The 17,711-nt window shown below is 34.2% G+C and overlaps 4 protein-coding genes across 10 annotated transcripts; 3 read left to right on the top strand and 1 right to left on the bottom strand.

The window, feature by feature from the left end:
• Nucleotides 1–68: 68 nt before the first annotated feature.
• Nucleotides 69–2,651, top strand: LOC110816964 (axoneme-associated protein MST101(2) protein). The gene is made up of 5 exons (XM_022045351.2): nucleotides 69–224; nucleotides 462–581; nucleotides 1,392–1,462; nucleotides 1,777–1,863; nucleotides 1,955–2,651. The coding sequence occupies exons 1-5, from the start codon at nucleotides 128–130 to the stop codon at nucleotides 2,222–2,224; spliced, it is 645 nt and encodes a 214-aa protein (XP_021901043.2). The 5' UTR covers nucleotides 69–127; the 3' UTR covers nucleotides 2,225–2,651.
• Nucleotides 2,652–3,166: 515 nt separating this feature from the next.
• Nucleotides 3,167–7,761, bottom strand: LOC110817010 (Pentatricopeptide repeat (PPR) superfamily protein). Of its 4 annotated transcripts, none has more exons than XM_088219172.1 (4): nucleotides 5,045–7,761; nucleotides 3,975–4,378; nucleotides 3,645–3,755; nucleotides 3,167–3,467 (listed from the first exon to the last, which is right to left on the bottom strand). In XM_088219172.1, exon 1 carries the CDS (start codon nucleotides 7,759–7,761, stop codon nucleotides 5,215–5,217), a length of 2,547 nt encoding a protein of 848 aa, XP_088075298.1. In that variant the 3' UTR covers nucleotides 3,167–3,467; nucleotides 3,645–3,755; nucleotides 3,975–4,378; nucleotides 5,045–5,214. The 4 variants fall into 4 exon arrangements, with proteins under 4 accessions (XP_088075298.1, XP_088075299.1, XP_088075301.1 ...); XM_088219173.1 differs by having other exon boundaries at nucleotides 3,645–3,750; XM_088219175.1 differs by having other exon boundaries at nucleotides 3,975–4,254.
• Nucleotides 7,762–8,215: 454 nt separating this feature from the next.
• On the top strand, nucleotides 8,216–11,376 carry LOC110817500 (octanoyltransferase). The gene is made up of 7 exons (XM_088219176.1): nucleotides 8,216–8,355; nucleotides 8,444–8,560; nucleotides 9,435–9,488; nucleotides 9,589–9,655; nucleotides 10,003–10,043; nucleotides 10,917–10,976; nucleotides 11,060–11,376. Exons 2-7 carry the CDS (start codon nucleotides 8,495–8,497, stop codon nucleotides 11,117–11,119), a joined length of 348 nt encoding a protein of 115 aa, XP_088075302.1. The 5' UTR covers nucleotides 8,216–8,355; nucleotides 8,444–8,494; the 3' UTR covers nucleotides 11,120–11,376.
• Nucleotides 11,377–12,068: 692 nt separating this feature from the next.
• Nucleotides 12,069–16,970, top strand: LOC110817473 (uncharacterized). Of its 4 annotated transcripts, none has more exons than XM_088219166.1 (7): nucleotides 12,069–12,369; nucleotides 12,590–12,640; nucleotides 14,272–14,386; nucleotides 14,784–14,977; nucleotides 15,228–15,312; nucleotides 16,328–16,393; nucleotides 16,543–16,970. In XM_088219166.1, the coding sequence occupies exons 3-7, from the start codon at nucleotides 14,303–14,305 to the stop codon at nucleotides 16,633–16,635; spliced, it is 522 nt and encodes a 173-aa protein (XP_088075292.1). In that variant the 5' UTR covers nucleotides 12,069–12,369; nucleotides 12,590–12,640; nucleotides 14,272–14,302; the 3' UTR covers nucleotides 16,636–16,970. The 4 variants fall into 4 exon arrangements, with proteins under 4 accessions (XP_088075292.1, XP_088075293.1, XP_088075294.1 ...); XM_088219167.1 differs by having other exon boundaries at nucleotides 14,266–14,386; XM_088219168.1 differs by lacking the exon at nucleotides 12,590–12,640.
• Nucleotides 16,971–17,711: the final 741 nt, after the last annotated feature.

The raw sequence follows: 17,711 nt of genomic DNA, 5'->3' as shown, positions 1-17,711 counted from the left end.
TTAATTAGAGTTTGGTACGAAAATAACAATTGAAGTGAAACTGCTGTTTATTTGGGGGTAAAATAGTAAATGATGATAAAACCCTAACGAGCAAGTTCTATGCAGCTGTGTCTCTGCAACTCAGTCTATGCTCTCTCTCTCTCTCTCTCAACACCAACGACACCGGCCCGTCGCGCTCCGTGACTATCATTCCAAGTCTGCTCTTTGTCGATTATATCTTAAAGGTGAGTTCTTTTTTTGTCTTTCAAAAGCATATGATTGGATCTCATCTTTCTCGTAGTTAATTGTAGTAGGAAATAGAATCTTTTCTTGTCTGCAAATTTTTTTTCTCTGCAGACTTATATTCCGACAATGATTGACTAGTCTGTGGCTCAACATGTCTTAAAATTTCGGGTTTGTTTAAGACAAACGATTTAGTGCTAGGGTTTCGCTGTTTCTTACGATTCTAAGTTTCTTTGCAGTTGAAACCTGCGAATTGCCGAACAAAATGCACAATAGGAAGCGAAATACTGGAAGTACTATGGAAGCGAAGGATCCCGAGATGGGTTTTAAGAAGATTATGAAAGACATCGAATTCTTCAGTAATGAATTTATTCTCCAATTTTCTATTTAATTTCATCTGGATGTGCTTAGTCTGCTGATTTGACTGTATAGGTTGCCCATTCTAGAAATTTTGATTATTTTATTATGTGGGAACTGTGTTTAGATTAGACTGAAAACACTCTTGGAGAATGATCATGTGGTCGTCTTCTAAAATTAATGTCCTCTTTACGTCATACTAACACCCTGAAGCAGAAATCTTAATACCATATAAATCTGGTTAGAATTTCAACAATGGAATTGCAGTGCGTATAAAGTAAAACCCTTTACCTGGTTAGCAAATGCGTTTACTAATTGGTAAAGCATTTGATAAATCCCAAGGAGAATTGTTAGTTCATCAGCTAGAGTTGAATAAAATTGTGAATGCAAATCATTATTGTGGAAAACTTTCTTGAAAGTATATATGCTTTGTATGCATCCAAAGTGTGATTCATACATTTTTACTTGGCAATTAATTTAGGGTACAATTAGTTTAGCTATTGAGAATTTAATTTCTTTTCTCTTGGAAGACCTAGTGATGATAGAAGTTCCTAGTTTGAAAGAAGCTGAGGATCTGAATCTTTCAAATCTTTCTGAAATATGTTGAACTTGTCTCTATTATTCAAGCTGAAAAGTCATTTAGAAAATTCTTTCTTCCATCTAGTTTCTTTCAGTTCCTATGTTTTACTTGTCAGTTGCAAGTGTTTTCCCAAATTTTCTTTTCCTTTTGGACCTTTCAAGCATCAGTGTTTCACTCCATCATCATGCTTCTGCTATTCATCCTGGCTCTTACTTATATTGTGTGATTTCAGACTCGTCACATATGACATGGAAGGAGAAAAAGGAAATGGAAAACAGGAAGGTAGTCTCACTGGGTGGCAAGGTAAGAACTTTGTACACGAAAAGTGCGCAACTATCTTCAATTAGCTTTAGATGAAATCTTGTTAATTGAGTAGCATAAAATAAGCACAAAACTTTTAGTACTAACTGTCTGTACAAGTTTTTTTACCATTTAATTTTGATTTTTGAAAAGTGTAATCTTTTAATATTAAAATCTATGGCTAAACAATTGATGCTCATGATTGATTTAGTGGTCTCAAGATTACCTTAACACTCTCCTTTTTAATTTATTAGTGCATGTGTTTATGCAAATGTTGTCTTAATTTTGATTAATTGTTTCATTATTTTTGGGCACAGCCTCCTAAGAAACAGAGATTACCATTAAGTGTGGCACGAGTGATGATGAAAAAACAAAAGGAAAGAGAGCAGAAAATGCAAGAACAGGTACATTGATAATTTAATCAGGCGTCCACTTGTTAACTCACCAAGACTGTTGCATACATATGTTACCTTCATTAACTCTAAATGCATTCAGAATATGATTCTTGGAAGATTTGGAGGAAACTTTGGTGGAAGTGCTAGAAAATCCATGGAGAAGCGAAAACCTGAGGACCAAGTGCTGAGGTCTACTGAAGGTTATTTTAAAAATGGTATACTTGACGTAAAACATCTGCTACGTCCTGCCACATCTGGAGATGGTGATAGCAGTAATCATGTCATCAACAAGGGGAAGGGAAAGGGGTGGAATGGAAGCAGGAAGAAGAACAATGGGAAGAAGAAAGGTGGTGGTAGAAAGCGTCATTGATTGGCATTGGAAAACAAAATTTTGAGAGCAAGTTGACATGACCTTAGTAAGCATGCTCGGACAAGGTAGTACTAGAATAGATAACTTTCTGAGAGGTCCTCTTATTTTACCATGCTTGTCATTCCAGTTTTGCCAAAGTGTATAGTCCACTACCATATGCGGCTCTTATATTGTTTTAGGAGCCTGGAGAGATGTACCAGATCAGGTTTAGAATGAGGAGTTTGGTGATTGATTTGATATTACGAAGCAAATTTCTTGGTATAATACCATTGCTTCCTTCTGCCATGCTTTATGTCACCACTATTACCAAAAGGAAAAATTACAAGCGTTTTGTGAGTTTAAATACCAGCAGTGGTCATTATTCTAATATTAGTTTCTCAGTGCTCCATTGAAACTGAGAAAGATGTCTTATACTTCGCTACTGTAATCTTCTCTCTCTCTTTAACAAAACTTCTTCATTTTGTTAAGAAAAGAAATAGAAGCAGTGATCACTGTTGTCTCCACTCGGTTTTTATTTTTTTAGCATGAGAAGAAAACTATGATCATCCTTACCATTCACTGTATTGTTCAGAGTTGTCTTATATTTTTTATTTGGAATATATATATATACTTGATACATCTTTGTAGTAATGAAAAATATTCAAGTAAGTCCTTTTACCATGCTCTACTGGAACTTGTTATAAAATTGTGATGTCAATTAGAATTGAGCATTAGTCAAGTAATTATTGTAATGTTAACCTGAATTTCACAGGTTAGAATATTTACTAAACTTCAAACAATTAATTATAATTTTATAATTTTTTTGCCTAGATGCCGACAATTTTTGTTGCGGTGTACAGATTTGTCGTCGAAGAGGGTAAAATCTTGCCAGGAGATTACCATTTGATCTTTTTGACAAATTCAAGAACCTTTCAATCTCTAATTTTAAGAAAGGGAAAGCACTTTTTTATACAAATTCCATTTCCTGTTTTATTCATCAAAACTGCTCAGTTATATACAATTTCAGCAACAACATAACTCTGAGACTACTCGGAATAACTCCTGTTCCATATCTAAGAAAACTGGATACAAACAGTTCAACGCATAAATTACTAAGGAGCTGCAGAAAACTTAATCTGCTTTTCTCATCATCTTCCTCTGCAAATTACTGATTTGGTCTTGGAAACTCCAACGCGATGGTACGAGGATTCAAAATTTCAATAAGCTTTACTAGCTCATTTAGATCCATGTTGTTGTTGGTCATCTGCATCACAAGTTTCACTTTCAGCCACATCACTTAATTGATTATTTCTTACAAGCTTATTATATGTTAGGAAGTGAATGTATATAAATATTTATATAGATTTCTAGACCAAAAAAAGAAAAGAAAAACTATGACTAAGAAAGCTAACTATACAGCAAAATGAATCAAAGGACTCACCATCTTGACGAGCTAATCCCTGGTGCCGGTCAATCAAAGGCCAAATAATAGGCATGTCAGAAACTGGTTTTTTCAAGCTTTGAAACTCAAATCTCAACAAATTTGTCTGTGCTGTACAAATTTTAGATTGTCAAAACCAGATCGTTGTGGCTGAATTCGGCAGCACTCAGAAAGTATGTTAGCATATGATTGCTAAACATCTAATCTATAGATTCTGTAGTTCAGATTTTGCATGTAGATTGGCAGAGTAAATCATAATTAAGTAACTAACCCCATGAAAATCCAAAAGTTACAAAACAAATCAATTTTGGCGGGTTCAATATCATGTACCTGTTCCCTTGCTGAATGTTCTCCGCAAAATGAAGGTTTCACTGCAAAAGTCTTTGCGTTGCAGCATAGCTTCCACTAGCAAATGCTATAAGAAGGTTGATAGTCGCTACAGATTGGCAATAAACCCTAATAATACTATTTGGGTCTAGATTTGTCAATTTCTCGTTAAGAAAAAGCATAACCATTAATGTTGTCCCCCTCATAACTGCAAAATTTCACTCCATTCTTCTCCAAAAATGTCTCCAATCTATGCTTAACATGGTCAGCCCATGCTTCTCACCTAAAAACCAGATTCCAGAATTAACTTATTTGCAGCTTCATTTCACATTAACCAAGAGAAGACATAACAAACTGCATCAAAAGAATAGCTTCTTCCCTCCCACATCCATCCAGTTGGAGATTACCTAAACCACAATTTAGAAAAGTATTCATAATCAACTTAGATTTAACATCTTCCATGAAATGAAATTAACTAGCTAAATCCTATCATCATCCACCAAGTTGGTACAGTTTATCCTTCAATGAACCAACAAAACACATACTGAGAAAAACAGACAAAAAATGTTTATGAAGACCACAAATATTAATGCATCTATGCAGATACACAAAGGAAGTAGAGGTTGGTTCATACCACAATGAAAATAAACCTGAGAAATGTGAGACACAGTATAGATCACATCGATTAAAATTAGACCACGTGCACCATCTTAGTTTATAGACATTATGGCTTGCCAGGAACAAAAGAATTTTCCATGACAGACGTACACCTTACAATCTGATATGGGATATGACTTTTTTGCCAACTTATGGTTCAAGGCACACAGTTATTTCTCTGATACAGCTATTTCCAATCTCCATCAGAATTAAGAGACTACCATCTTTGTTCATTAATATTCCATTTATTCATTTATCTTCTGTACATGACTTTTTTATCTTTTTTGTTGAAATTTTTAGGAAGCTATCTTATTCTCCTATTTGTACTTTTTTACCTCCTCTATTAATAAAGCTTCTTTATCTATATATATATATAATTACACCACATGCATCTTGAATCTAATGGGAAAATATACCTTCAAACAAAGGACTTTCAGATCTTGTAAGAAGTGTCCTCTTTTGGGCCTGTAACATCAGTGGTTGCTTCAGTGTGATATGGTGAAGGGTTTATCTAAACACCGACAGAAATTACTCAGGAGAGCAACATGGTTAGGTACACCATGAAACACCTTATAGAGTCATAGGCTTAAGGCTGACACTGCACTCTCTTGGCCTTCAAAATACCATGGTGTAATGTCAACATTGTACGCACATTTGGATGTATCCCTTTCGTTATCATTTCATCAACAAGTGTTTCAGCCTTCTCTACATGTCCTACCCTACAATATCCAGATACAAGAGCTGTGTATGTCACAGTATCAGGTTCTAAACCGCTTTCAATCATCTGATCAAACAGTCTTATTGCATCCTGAAGATTGTTTGTCTTACAGTGCCTGTCAATCAAAACAGTGTAACAAACAACATCAGGTTTTACATCCATGACCTTCATTTCCCTCCAAATGGTAGATGAATTAGTTATCCCTTCATTGCTGTATATAGCATCCAACTTTTGATGAGACTTTCTCAAATCTATTTTCAAATGACTGTCAAGTAAAACTGTATATGTGATAATATCAGGTTTAATTCCCCTCTGCTTCATGTCATTGAAAAGATCACAGGCCGTCTGCAAACAATTCACCCTACAATAACTGCTTATCATGGTTGTATATGTAATTAAATCAGGAATTAGTCCTTTCATAACCATAGAATCAAATAATAACTGGGCCTTTCTCACATCCCCAGCCTGACAAAGAGCACCTATGAGCTTACTGTATATAATTTTGTTAGGTTCAACATCCAAAGCCAACATTATCTCCAGCAGATAGAGAGCCTTGTCGATATCACCTTCCTTACAAAGTTCAGTGAGTAATTTTAAACAGGAACCTCTATTCACAATAAAACCTTGCTTAGACAGCCTAATAAAGAGTTCAAAGGCCTGGTTTGTAAGGGAAGCTTTGCAATAACCATTAACCATAGCAACATAGTTTTCTAGAGACTTCTCTTGCAAACTATCTAGAAAAGCTTCAGCTTCCTTAACTTTGCCTCCTATGCATAAGCCTTCGATGATCATGTTGTAAGTAACAATAGTGGGTTTCAAACCCTGTGCCTCCATATAATCTAAAAGATCAATGGCTTCTTGTTTGAGGCCATTCCTAGCTAACCCTCCAGCAAGTATATTATAAGTTATAATATCAGGCTTATGGCCCTTCTCCTTCATTTCCTCTACCAAATTAAAAGCATCAACAACTTTACCTTGAAGACAGTAGCCATGAATCAAGGTTGTGTAGTTGACAACATCAGGGACAATCTTTTTCATGGGCATCTCGTTAAGCAATGCCACAGCTTCTTCCACTTTACCAATCTTGCACAAGGCGTTGACAGCTACATTGTAGCAAACCTCATCAAGGAAAACTCCCAAGTCCCTGAACTCCTTAAACCGATTTAGAACCTCAGAAGACATGCCCATCTGACAAAAGCATTGAAGGATTGAGCTAACAATCATGCCATTCATTTTAAGACCTTTTGTTACCATTTCATTAACAAGGGCAAAAGCTTTAATTACATTCCCAGACTTGCAATACCCACAAATTAAGGCATGATAGACATACTCATCAGGATCAACCCCATATTTTTCCATTTCAAAAAACACACTTTCAGCTTCCTTCAACTTCATCTCATTGCAAAAACCTCGAATAACAGCAGCATAGGCAAAGAGACCGAGAGGGAACTTTGCATCTCGCAGTCCTTGGAGCACCTCTAAACCTAAATCTGACCTTCTATTTATGCAAAGCCCTTCAATGTAAGTTGTGTAAGCAAATGAATTGGGGGTGACACCAGCTTCATCCATCTCTTGGAACACATCAACTACTTCGTCCAAATTACCCTTTTTGCAAAGTGCCTTAATCACAATTGTGTATGTATAGTCATTAGGCCGCAAGCCAAGCCTTTTCAACTGCCGGTAAATAGCAACAGCTGCATCCATTTTTCCAGACTCAATCAAGCGATTCATAAGAAAATTGCAGGACAATATATGTGAAACAAATCTACCCGTTTTAGCTTTAAAAAGAGTATCAATGGCCTCATCAAACTTTTCAAGACTGGCATAAGCTTTAACCAAGGCATCAGACAGACGAGCAGGCAGATTTGACCCTTCATCTTCAAGCCCCTCTTTGACGATTTCAACCAAGTCCATCATCTGAAAACCCCGATTGTGGTCCCCTTCCTTAATGAGCTCCACTAATATCCCATCCAACTTTCTATCCAAACCCCAATAACATAGCACTTTAACCATGGCTGCATATGTATAAACATCATGGCTAAACCCACATTGTTTCAACTGGTAAAAAAATGATAAAGCAAGAGTTGGTTCTTTTCTCAGATTCTTCAAGGCTTCAACAACTCTTACTGTATCTACTTCACCAAGAATGTTTTCCAAGCAGCTTCTGCTTTGGGTATTCCAAGTTTTTACTTCTGCAACAGAATCTGATAAAGCGGGGCCTTTAAAGTCCAACTGAGCAATAGCTGAGACCGAGTAGAATCGTATTATCCGAACATGCTTAACCAATTTTCTACGGGAAACAATCTTAAACGCAGACACCCACATGGAAAGTAGAAAAATAAGCAGAGAGATACAAGAATCACAGGCTATTCCGACATGAAGTACATGGAGGACGACAAAGAAACAGTCATACATACGAGAAAATTTGCTTAATCTAAGGAAACCGAGAATCAAAATTGCCAAAAATGCATACTTGCACTATCAGAACATCTGTGTTTGGATTTGCTGGTTGCCTACAGAGGGGGATTGACTTAAACCATACGAGAGAAATTGTTTAATTGGCGGCAACCCAGAATTCAACCTTGCCACCAAGCGAGACAAGTTGCTGAATTGACGGAAACCCAGAATTCAAAATCGCCAAAAAAAAAATGTGTACTTGCAGTATAAGGACGGCTTTGTTTGGATTTGCTGGTTGCCTTCAGAATCGGAGCTACTTAAGCTGGAACAGCTAAACTAAAACCCTGGAATAAACCCTCAGATACTCTCATGTATTCTAGTATCCCCAAATTACTATTATACCCTTCAAGTAATTTTGAAAAAGTGAGGAGCAGAACCCAGAAAAACTTGCGCGAACACAAGAATGGTTGTTGATTTTTCGTGCAGACAAATTTTGAGAGGATGAAACAGGGAACAAAGAAGAAAAGGAAGACTCGTTTACTTTCAATCTTCACCAGTTATGGAAGGAGAGGACACAGGAGGAAAATAAAATTCTTTTTGAAGGATAGAAAGGTAATTTCACTCTTCGAATATAATAAAAGAAAATATTATTTCGCAAATGTTTCTTTAGACGTATCTCGTGAATATTTAACTTACCCAGGGAAGAGTTCACTTGAAGTGAAAAAGCTGAAACAGAAGCAGTTGAACAGACATGGATGAACAAGAATTTCGACGCCTTCTTGAACTTTTCCCCGTCGTCCGATCTCGTGATTACTGTGTAAATCTTCTCCCCCTCGCTCTCTTTCTATCGCTTTCTGTTGATCTTTTTCCTCTTTCCTTCGTTTTCTATTTCTTGTTTGCTTCCGATGAACTTTACTTAGTGCTATGATGCTATCATTCCTCTACAGGTTTGGGATTTTCTGAGAAATGAATTTTGTCTGCATGTTTGTGGATATATGAATAAAGATATACTACAAACATATATGTTTATATGATGAAAGGGGACTATCAATCTTGTCTTCATTTTACTTTAATTAGGTCTTTGATTAAATCCAGTTAATCTTTGTTTGGCAGAGAGAGTTTGGTGTTTGTATTATGTGCTAAGTCTATTAGCTCGATTGCGTGTGAGAGAGCATTTTAGAATTCAAATGATAAGATTGATCTTTTCCCAATTAGGTTATGTTTGGAATGAAGAACTAATTTCTTGTGAAATTTATTTGGGAATTGATACATAATTTAGTTTTTTAGTAAGATTTTGAAATTTGTTGTTTCAATTTCACTTGGAAGTCTCGTTGAGGTCAATTTTCATGCTCCTAGTTGAGCTGACAATAGATTTTCAAATGAATTGGGAAAAGAATAGTTCATTTGGTCCGGAAATAGTGTCTCTGTTTTTTTATAATTGGTTACCCCACTAATTATCCAACAATGATTTTGAATATTTCTGGTAAAAGAATATTTTCTTCTGGAGATTTTGATGTTGTTATTGTTAATGACAATAATTTGGAGACTTTCAACCTAATGGAGCTGTTTACCTGCTTCTGTATTTCTAATAGTCTTTTGCTTTCTTTTTTTACAGCATACTTCAAATTTGATGATTGGTTTTCAAATTTTTTTCTTGATGGTTTTTGTATCATCCAACCATTTTCTTTCAGGTCGAATCAGATTCGCAAAGGCAATCAACTTCACGTTCCAAGCAGAATGAAGAGGTACTTCTAGGAGGAGCTCTTTTTCTCTCTTGTTACTGCCTTTGTACAGTTTCTATCCATTCATTCACCTTTGACGCTAGCTTGAGGATTTTCCTAACAGATGAAGGAATGGCAAGATGCGTGGAGTGATGGGGACAAAAAGGAAGTAATAAAGGAGGACCTTCATGGTGTGTTTTCTTTTTTTTTTTCTTTTTTGGGATAAAAGGAGAAATATTATTAGGAAGGCAGGATATACCCAATAGGAGAAACAAAAATAGAAACCACAGAAAAAAAAAAAAAAAAATTCTAACTTCAATATAAGATAGCTGCCCAATTCCTTGACAAAGTAAATAAAGAGACACCTCCCTCCCCTCTGCATGGAAGGGACTTGAGCCTTACCCTAAAGGAGTGGTAAAAGATTCATTTATCAACTATCATGGTAATCCATATCCTAGTTAGGGAAAAGAAGATGAAAGTTCCATGGATGGAATTGGTTGTAGAAGTTAAACACTAATCTGTTTTCCTCCACTTACAGATGCATTTTGGGAGAAGCTAAAGGCTGCTGCTGAGGGAAAGGTGTGTTTTGTTGGCTGTGATAATAATTTAACAAGTTTCAACTGTTTTAAAAGATTTTAAACTTGCAAATTGGTTGATTAGATTGCAAACATCTGGAAGACAAATACTCAAAACTTTTTCCTCAAACTTGTGTCGAGATAATCATTATGATGATTACATGGATTTCCTTGGTTTTCTTCTTTCTAAAAGAGGGCCACTACTATTGCGACATATGTGAATACAGCTTTAAGTCTTTCACATATGTAGTCTTTCTACTATATAAACTGAACTTTGAAACAGGATGATGAAATATTTTTATTCCGAAACTAGTTGGATACTGGAGAATAGAAATTTGATTTCCAGTATGTTCTCTTGAATTTTTTTTTATTTCCACTAGAAGTTTATAATCTTTGGCCATCAAACTGGTTCTGGCGACTATTTCAAGTAAGACTTGATGTTGTTGGTTTCACAACAATATTTGGGTACTAAAGTAGATGGCATGCTTGTTTAGTTGTTTTCAAGAACAGCTATCAGATTAAAGAATCATACCATGTCCTTGGTTGCCTTTTGGAAATGTTTGCTGCCTAAGAATTAGCTGCAATTTCTAATCTCATTATATATCTCAAATCAATCTTTAACTTGACAAGTCTCCTATAACTGAAATGTTGTCTTTGAAATACTGGAGAAATCGGAGTTCTGCTAGAATCTGACATGTTTTTGTCATGCCTATCTGTAATGGAACAGGTTCCATAACCCGTTTCCATCCCTTTTTCATAATCAATATCTCTCACAATCTCATTCAGATTCTTGAGTTATGAGCGATAATATGCACCTAATTTATCGACCTCTGATGATGAATTCTAATTGGTAGTAACCTGTGCTTTTCTGATGCAGGTGGGTGCAGCAGACGCCGAAAGATTTTGCAAGGCCTTCATAAAAATCCACAAGAAACTTGTAGGTGTTACGCCGGTAAACATTACAGCTTCCGTATTCAGAAAACAAATTCTGACAGATTTATGTGTCTGAAATGGTTTCAGGTTAATGAAGAGCTGAGTTTGAGTGCTGCAAGGCGCCTTGTGAACCAATCAAAGAAATAGTCTCCGATACCGGAATAATCTCTTGGGTTCTCTTTGTTCTTCCCCCCCCTGTGAGCCGAATATCTTCCGTGTAAAAAAAGAAGGAGAATTCGATAGAAACAGCGATTCGAAGTTTCTAACTTTCTTGAACATTTTGAAACTTGATTGATTGCACTTTCTCATTCAAACTGAAAATAGTTTTGTTTTCAAAATTTGTTGTTTCTCAAAGATCTAGTAAGTTGTGTTGGTTAATTCAATTTTTCTAGTTGATAAATCAATCAGTAGATTTTTTTAATAGAAAGTTTAATTAAGAAATTATTAATTAGATTAACAAATCCCTTAATTGATGTTTTAATCAATTCATAATCCATCTTAACTTCAAAATTATGTGTATAATGAAACTAATCTTCTAAATAACATTTCACCTAAAAAAATTACAACTTATCTTCTATTACGATTTTAATTCAGATTGTGCGTTATATAAGTTTTCATTATAAAATTATATTATAATTGATGTGTGTATATATATATATATATATCGTTTATATTTTTCTTTTTCATAAACTTATATTAAATTATTATTATAAGATTATATTATGATTAATCTATAAATATTATTTAAATTTTAAAAAATTAAATTTTTGTAAAACTATGAGTTTGAGTTAAATTACGTATTCTATAAGTTATTATTATAAGATTATATTATGATTAGCGTGTATTTATTATATAATTTTAAAAAAATTATGTAAAAAATTATAAATTTAAATTAAATTGTATGTTATGTAAGTTCGATTTATAAGTTTATATTATAATTAATATATATGTATTATTTAATTTTAAAAAAAATTATGTAAAATTGTGAATTTTAATTAAATTATGTATTCTATAAATTTTTTCTTTTGAAAGGAATCTCAAATTTATAGCCCAGAAGCCCATGTCATTGATCCAGTTCATGCCATTTCTTCAACCATGTGGACCAGACCAAAAGTGGTTTACAACCTCCGCCTCTCCTCCTCCTTCCGAGATCCGAACCCTAAAACAATCCATCGCCTCTCTAATTTCCTCCAAATTTCTCTTTCTCCTCCCCAGCACTACCTCTTCCCCTATCATCGAAATCCTTCGCTTTGTTCTCCCAAAAAGTAACGGCGTCTCTTCTGTTTCCATGGGCGCCTGGGCTGTTTTTGAAAAGCTCCGGGACCAGAAGCGGCGAAGTTAGAGAAACCTGATTTATTCGCGCGATCGACTTTCATCGCCGACGTGTCTTCCAGCAGGTAACGCTTTAGCCTTTCTGATTTTTTTGGTTTACCCGCTTTTATGGTGTTGTTTGAGACATGTTGTGGAAAGTCGGGATTGAAGAGGGGCCCCTGTTTTCATTATTTACAATTTGACATGTTTTATTAGCCATTTGCTGTGCTGCTAGGGTTCCTTCGTTTCTATTTTCGCGCATAATCGCTCTGTTTGTGTATGCACTCGCTATGGGTTTGTTTTCAGGTGTTTCATTATATCAATATACGAAACAGTTCTGCATTGTGCATACATCAGGTTAGGCACATGCATTTACTTTTATTCTTCTTTATATGAATTAGATAGTGTCTTTTTAATGTTGTATTGCGTATGGTTTAGGATTGATATGCCATGGTAAATGAATCCTTTTATCTACTAGGATATATGATTGTTTATGTAGATTAAAAGTAAGGTTTGATGTTTGTGCCTAAAAAGAAATGCTTGATGTGACTCCTTAAACTCGAGATTTAGGCACTTTACAATGTTGCATATTCATTAGAAATGTTTCACAAACATAAGAGGCTCACTAATTGGAGAAGTTCAAACGAACACACCGTAAAGTTTCCTTGTGCATGAATCCCCTATTCAGGATCTGAAAATATATATATATATTATGAGCTCGATAACTCGTAAGTGGCTAATACTTCATACTTTGTTGTTTTCATGTAAGGAAAATTAATACATATAATTTAACAAATACCAATATGACGAAGTAGATTTTTTTTATTTTTGATTCACACTTTTCTTATGAAATCTTCTTGAAAATTTAATTCAAAACATATATATTTTTATTACTCAGAATTTAACAAAACACATACCTTATATATAAGAAATTCTTGTCTCCGATAAAAACTAAGGCCACAATTAACAACGGTGGCATGGGTCACAAAATCATAATAGTACACTACTCTGTCACCAATTACACGGTGTCGGAGCTAGTTCCTATTGTACGAATATGTTAACATAGCTAATATTTAACCTCAGTTGGTAGGATCAAAATGCTCAATGTTTAACCCTTTATTGGCAGGATCATAAATTATCAACGAATGTTAAACTGTTATTGGTAGAATCACAATGTATAATGTTTAAGCCTTATTAGCATGATCACAAATTTCGCGTAGTAATATTAGAAGATTATAATTTTCTTTACTATTCATATATTGAGTTCTTGTCAGTTATTCAGAATAATTTGAAATCTTAATAAACTAGTTTCTACAACGTATAAAAACATGATGATGCTCTTGTCATATGGTTCCCAAATTCATAGAAAATATGATATTTCATAAAATCATGATTGGTCAAATTCCCAAAAAACAAAATTAAATTCTAGGAAGTAGATAAAGTAAAAACTCTATTTCTTGAAGAAATTTAATAAAGCATAATCTATATATATATATATTGCGTGACAACATTTTCATGTTATTATATATTTATTCATATAATAGTAGAATTTAAAACTCATCAATAACAGTATACGTTTATATAAATATAACTATATATCTCTATATTTATTCAAAACTAAAAACACAACTAAGGAATATAAGTTACTTACCTCGCTAGGAATTCAAATCCAATTAAAAAAGTAATCCAATTAAGTCAAATTATCACCTAAAACCCCATAATTTTTTTATTCATTAAACAAATCTAATTCTATGCTCATTAATGTTGCAGCCAACCTTTCTATGCTGGACTCTCTAATTAATGATTTTCACTATAGAGTCAGTACTTTGACACTTTCCCCTATGTGACTTATGTTTCTTATCCACTTCTATAGACTTGTTGTTATTTAACAATTTAATTCCTTTGTAATCTGGGTTTGTAGAAAGTCCAATAGGGTTTGTTTTAAAAGTTTATAATTTTAATAAAAAGCACTGTTGCTGTAGCTACAGTTAAATTTCGGTCACTGCTGACAAAATAAAGATGGCAAATCAAGGAGCCAAGAAGCAAAAGGAAAAAAATGTGCGGCACATGACAAATCTCCGTCACCTCATCATTGCCTGCAATGTATGCACTCGTCATCTTTGTTCCATTGTTCCATGTCTTTGATCATTTGTAATTACTGAGTTCAGATTAACTGAATTTTGCACTGATGTGATAACTACACTGTCATCCAAAAATTTTATGGCCAAAATTGTTATGTTCGTAAAAAGAAATGGCAGCTGCTATTTGTGTTTTTATCTCCTTCTCACCAAGTTTGAAGATTATCCCTTTGTATGGGCCTCTGAAACATAAGTATTGTATATGTATTAAGAAGTATACCCATTGATACTGTTTGTCTCATTTTGCAATTTTGCTTTATATTCCCAATGTAATGTTTTGCTGTTGACTTACTGGTATCCTATTTTATTCCTTAACCATGTTTAATTTTGTGTTGATTGGTCTTTATGTATGTTTAATTTAGGTTGTATATGTATTGGTGAGGATTTTGATCTTGCACTCAAGCTTCACTTGGAAACACTGGGTGGGTCTTGTTTTGACCTCTTTGGCTTATGCAATTCCCTATAAGCAACTTGACCAGATGGCAAAACCTACTTATGCATCAGATGGGGAGCTTATTGATGGTGGGTTTGATATGAGTACTGGTGGGATTTGTGGGTATGCATTTTCTGTATTACTTGACAGTTTTTGTTTGTACTTTTCTATGTGTAACATGTCATTTTCTTGATATTTTAGTTCTGCGCGACTCACTATTTTTATAGATGCAATAGGCAGGCATATGGAATTAACCCATTCATATCTTAGTCTTTGGTCCTTATAATGATTGCATGCAGCTATTGTCATTATCAATGACATTCTTTTGATTAGTTGATAAAAAAATTGTACTGAAGTCATTCATATCTTGCAGATATTTGCATGATGTAATCTACATTACAAGTTTTGTGCAACTGGCATCCATCATCTCCGATAAGTTTTGGTATACATATCTGGTGGTAAGATCCATTTCTTATTTTGGTTACGAATTAGCATTTCATGCTTGTTATTAGCAAGTACGCTACTTAGTGCAATTCCTATAATCTTATTTTGATTTTTAGGAGCTTAGCGGCTTTTTTAGTGCTTCCATTTGCCACCTTTATTGATGGGGTATTCTGGTGGTAGTTTATGTTTAGGTGACTACAGAAGCCATTGTGACAAGTGATTCTGTTATTTGGATGTGTTCTTTTGGGGAATTTTTTTCCATTAGCATAAATTTCTATGTAGACATGGATGGTTTGGACAACAACATCTGCATTTAAGTGTTTTATGATGCTTTAAATCTTACCACATTCTCTTTTTATGATATGTCAAAACCTTTGCTAGTTGGTATTGTTCTCAACTTGGATTTTGTCTGATGGAAAGAATTAGGGGGAATATCTAAACCAATTTGTTCTTATTGATTATTCTCTTTATTTAATTAACATTGGACTTCTTTTTAGCAGATAACTGTAGGTCAATGCCTATAGTTATAATCTGTTGCAAACTAAAATTGGATATTATATATCTTGGAGTGATGAATTATGCATGTGTAGGATTGCACCAAGTATTTATATACAGATAGATTATCTTGAAAGTATGAGAAAATGCATTGCATGGATGCCTTAAATAGGATGTTTTGGCATACTTTGTTGCCTGACTTTGATGTCTGCGGTTGATGCCTGCAATCTTTGAGACTTCTATCAAACATTTCTTGGACCATCCAATTGTTCTGTTTGCAGGATATGAGCATGATGTGATTGTGTCAGAAATGCATTATAGTTTTCATATGGAGCTGTGATTATTAAGATTGGTTTTATTAAAATGTTGGTAGATATTAATGTTTGCATGCAGTGATTATTAAAATAGGTTAATGTTAGAAATATCTTCTGAATAACTAAGTTGAAGTGAAACAGTCAGGTTATCCTCTATGAGAGAACAAGAAAGAGGAAAGGAAAAGAGATGTAACAAAATTATTTTGCTTGTTGCATTCAGATCCCGGCATTTGGAGCATACAAATCTTTTGGTTTTATAAGAGGATTTTTGTCACAAGGTTCAGAGGTATCTACTTTCTACCTTGCTCTATCTCAACTTAAATAATTTGCGGGGGGGTGGGGAGGGGAAACAGTTTATGGGCATATCATCTACATATGCTACTTAGTATTTATCACTTAATTTAAAAACAGTTGTATAACATGCGACTGATTTAGGGAGGTGAGGAGGACGAAAAGACCCGTAAAAAGAGGGAGAAGATGGAGAAGAAGGCGTCACGAGCCAAGTTTGTCAAGACAAGAACCAGATGAGTGTCGATGAAATGAGTGAACCAGACCTTGTAAGAAATGACTTTGACATTGTTTCCAAAGTTACAAAAGGATAGATACCCATATATCTCACTGTTGACGACCAAGCAGAAGTTGAACCCTCCACTAAGTTCAGAATTTTATGTAATCTTTCATCGGAATGTACACTTCCCCGTATGCCTCGCCAAGCGAGGGGAATAATAGGGTTATAATGCAACTTAATTTAATTTTTTCTGTTTTTTTCTTAAAAATTTTGGATGCACAAATGTTCGAAACACATCTCTGTAATTTGCCTGTTGCCCTCAATATCCAAATAAAGCTGGCTGAGGCTTTGGTTAGGCTATTGTCTGACTATGGTTTGCTACCAGAGTTGAAAACATAGATGGTGTAGATTATTTTGTTGGAGAGTGTATGTTGGTATGTGGTTTTGAAGCCCTAATTTCTGTCCTGTGGAAGTTGGAACATTACAGGACAGTGTTTTAGATGTGGTCAGGGTAAAAGCTGCTAACACAGGGTATTAAGCTATACGAAGAAAATATCATGCTATTCTTCATGTTCAATATTCTGGACATTGAGAACAGAGATCTTACTTGCTTATTGGAGTAAATTTTGTTTCCTAAATGTTTAGGGAAGGTTAGGCAAATAATTTTTACTTGGAATGAGTTCATCAAGCATTTTGTTTTTCGAAAAAATTGCATGTTTTACTGATAGAATTAGACTAAATTCATTAAAAAAAAAAATGTTACTTTATAAATTCAAGAATATATAGGGTGTAATTAACTATTATCTTATCAATTTGAAAAATTTAGGCACTTTATTTAAGCTATTGTGGTTATTCTTTAACTAAAGAAATTTAATCGATACAGAGTGTTCTTATAACTATAAACCGTAATAGATTTATTGAGATTTAATATAATTTGATAATTACATTTTTATAATATATTAGTGAGTTAAATTTTAAATTTAACTGAATCAAGTATTATAAACGATACTCTAATGTATTTACAAAATGAACAAATTTTGTGTTCTAAATAAAATTTGAATTTGTAACTTTTAAATTGAATATAAAAATTTTAACC

The sequence above is a fragment of the Carica papaya genome, chromosome 5 (genome assembly GCF_054855325.1).
Source record: "Carica papaya isolate Zhongbai chromosome 5, ASM5485532v1, whole genome shotgun sequence".
In the NCBI taxonomy this organism is placed as follows: Eukaryota; Viridiplantae; Streptophyta; class Magnoliopsida; order Brassicales; family Caricaceae; genus Carica; species Carica papaya.
The sequence above is the reverse complement of the archived record's forward strand: the minus strand, read 5'-3'. Positions and strand labels throughout refer to the sequence as shown.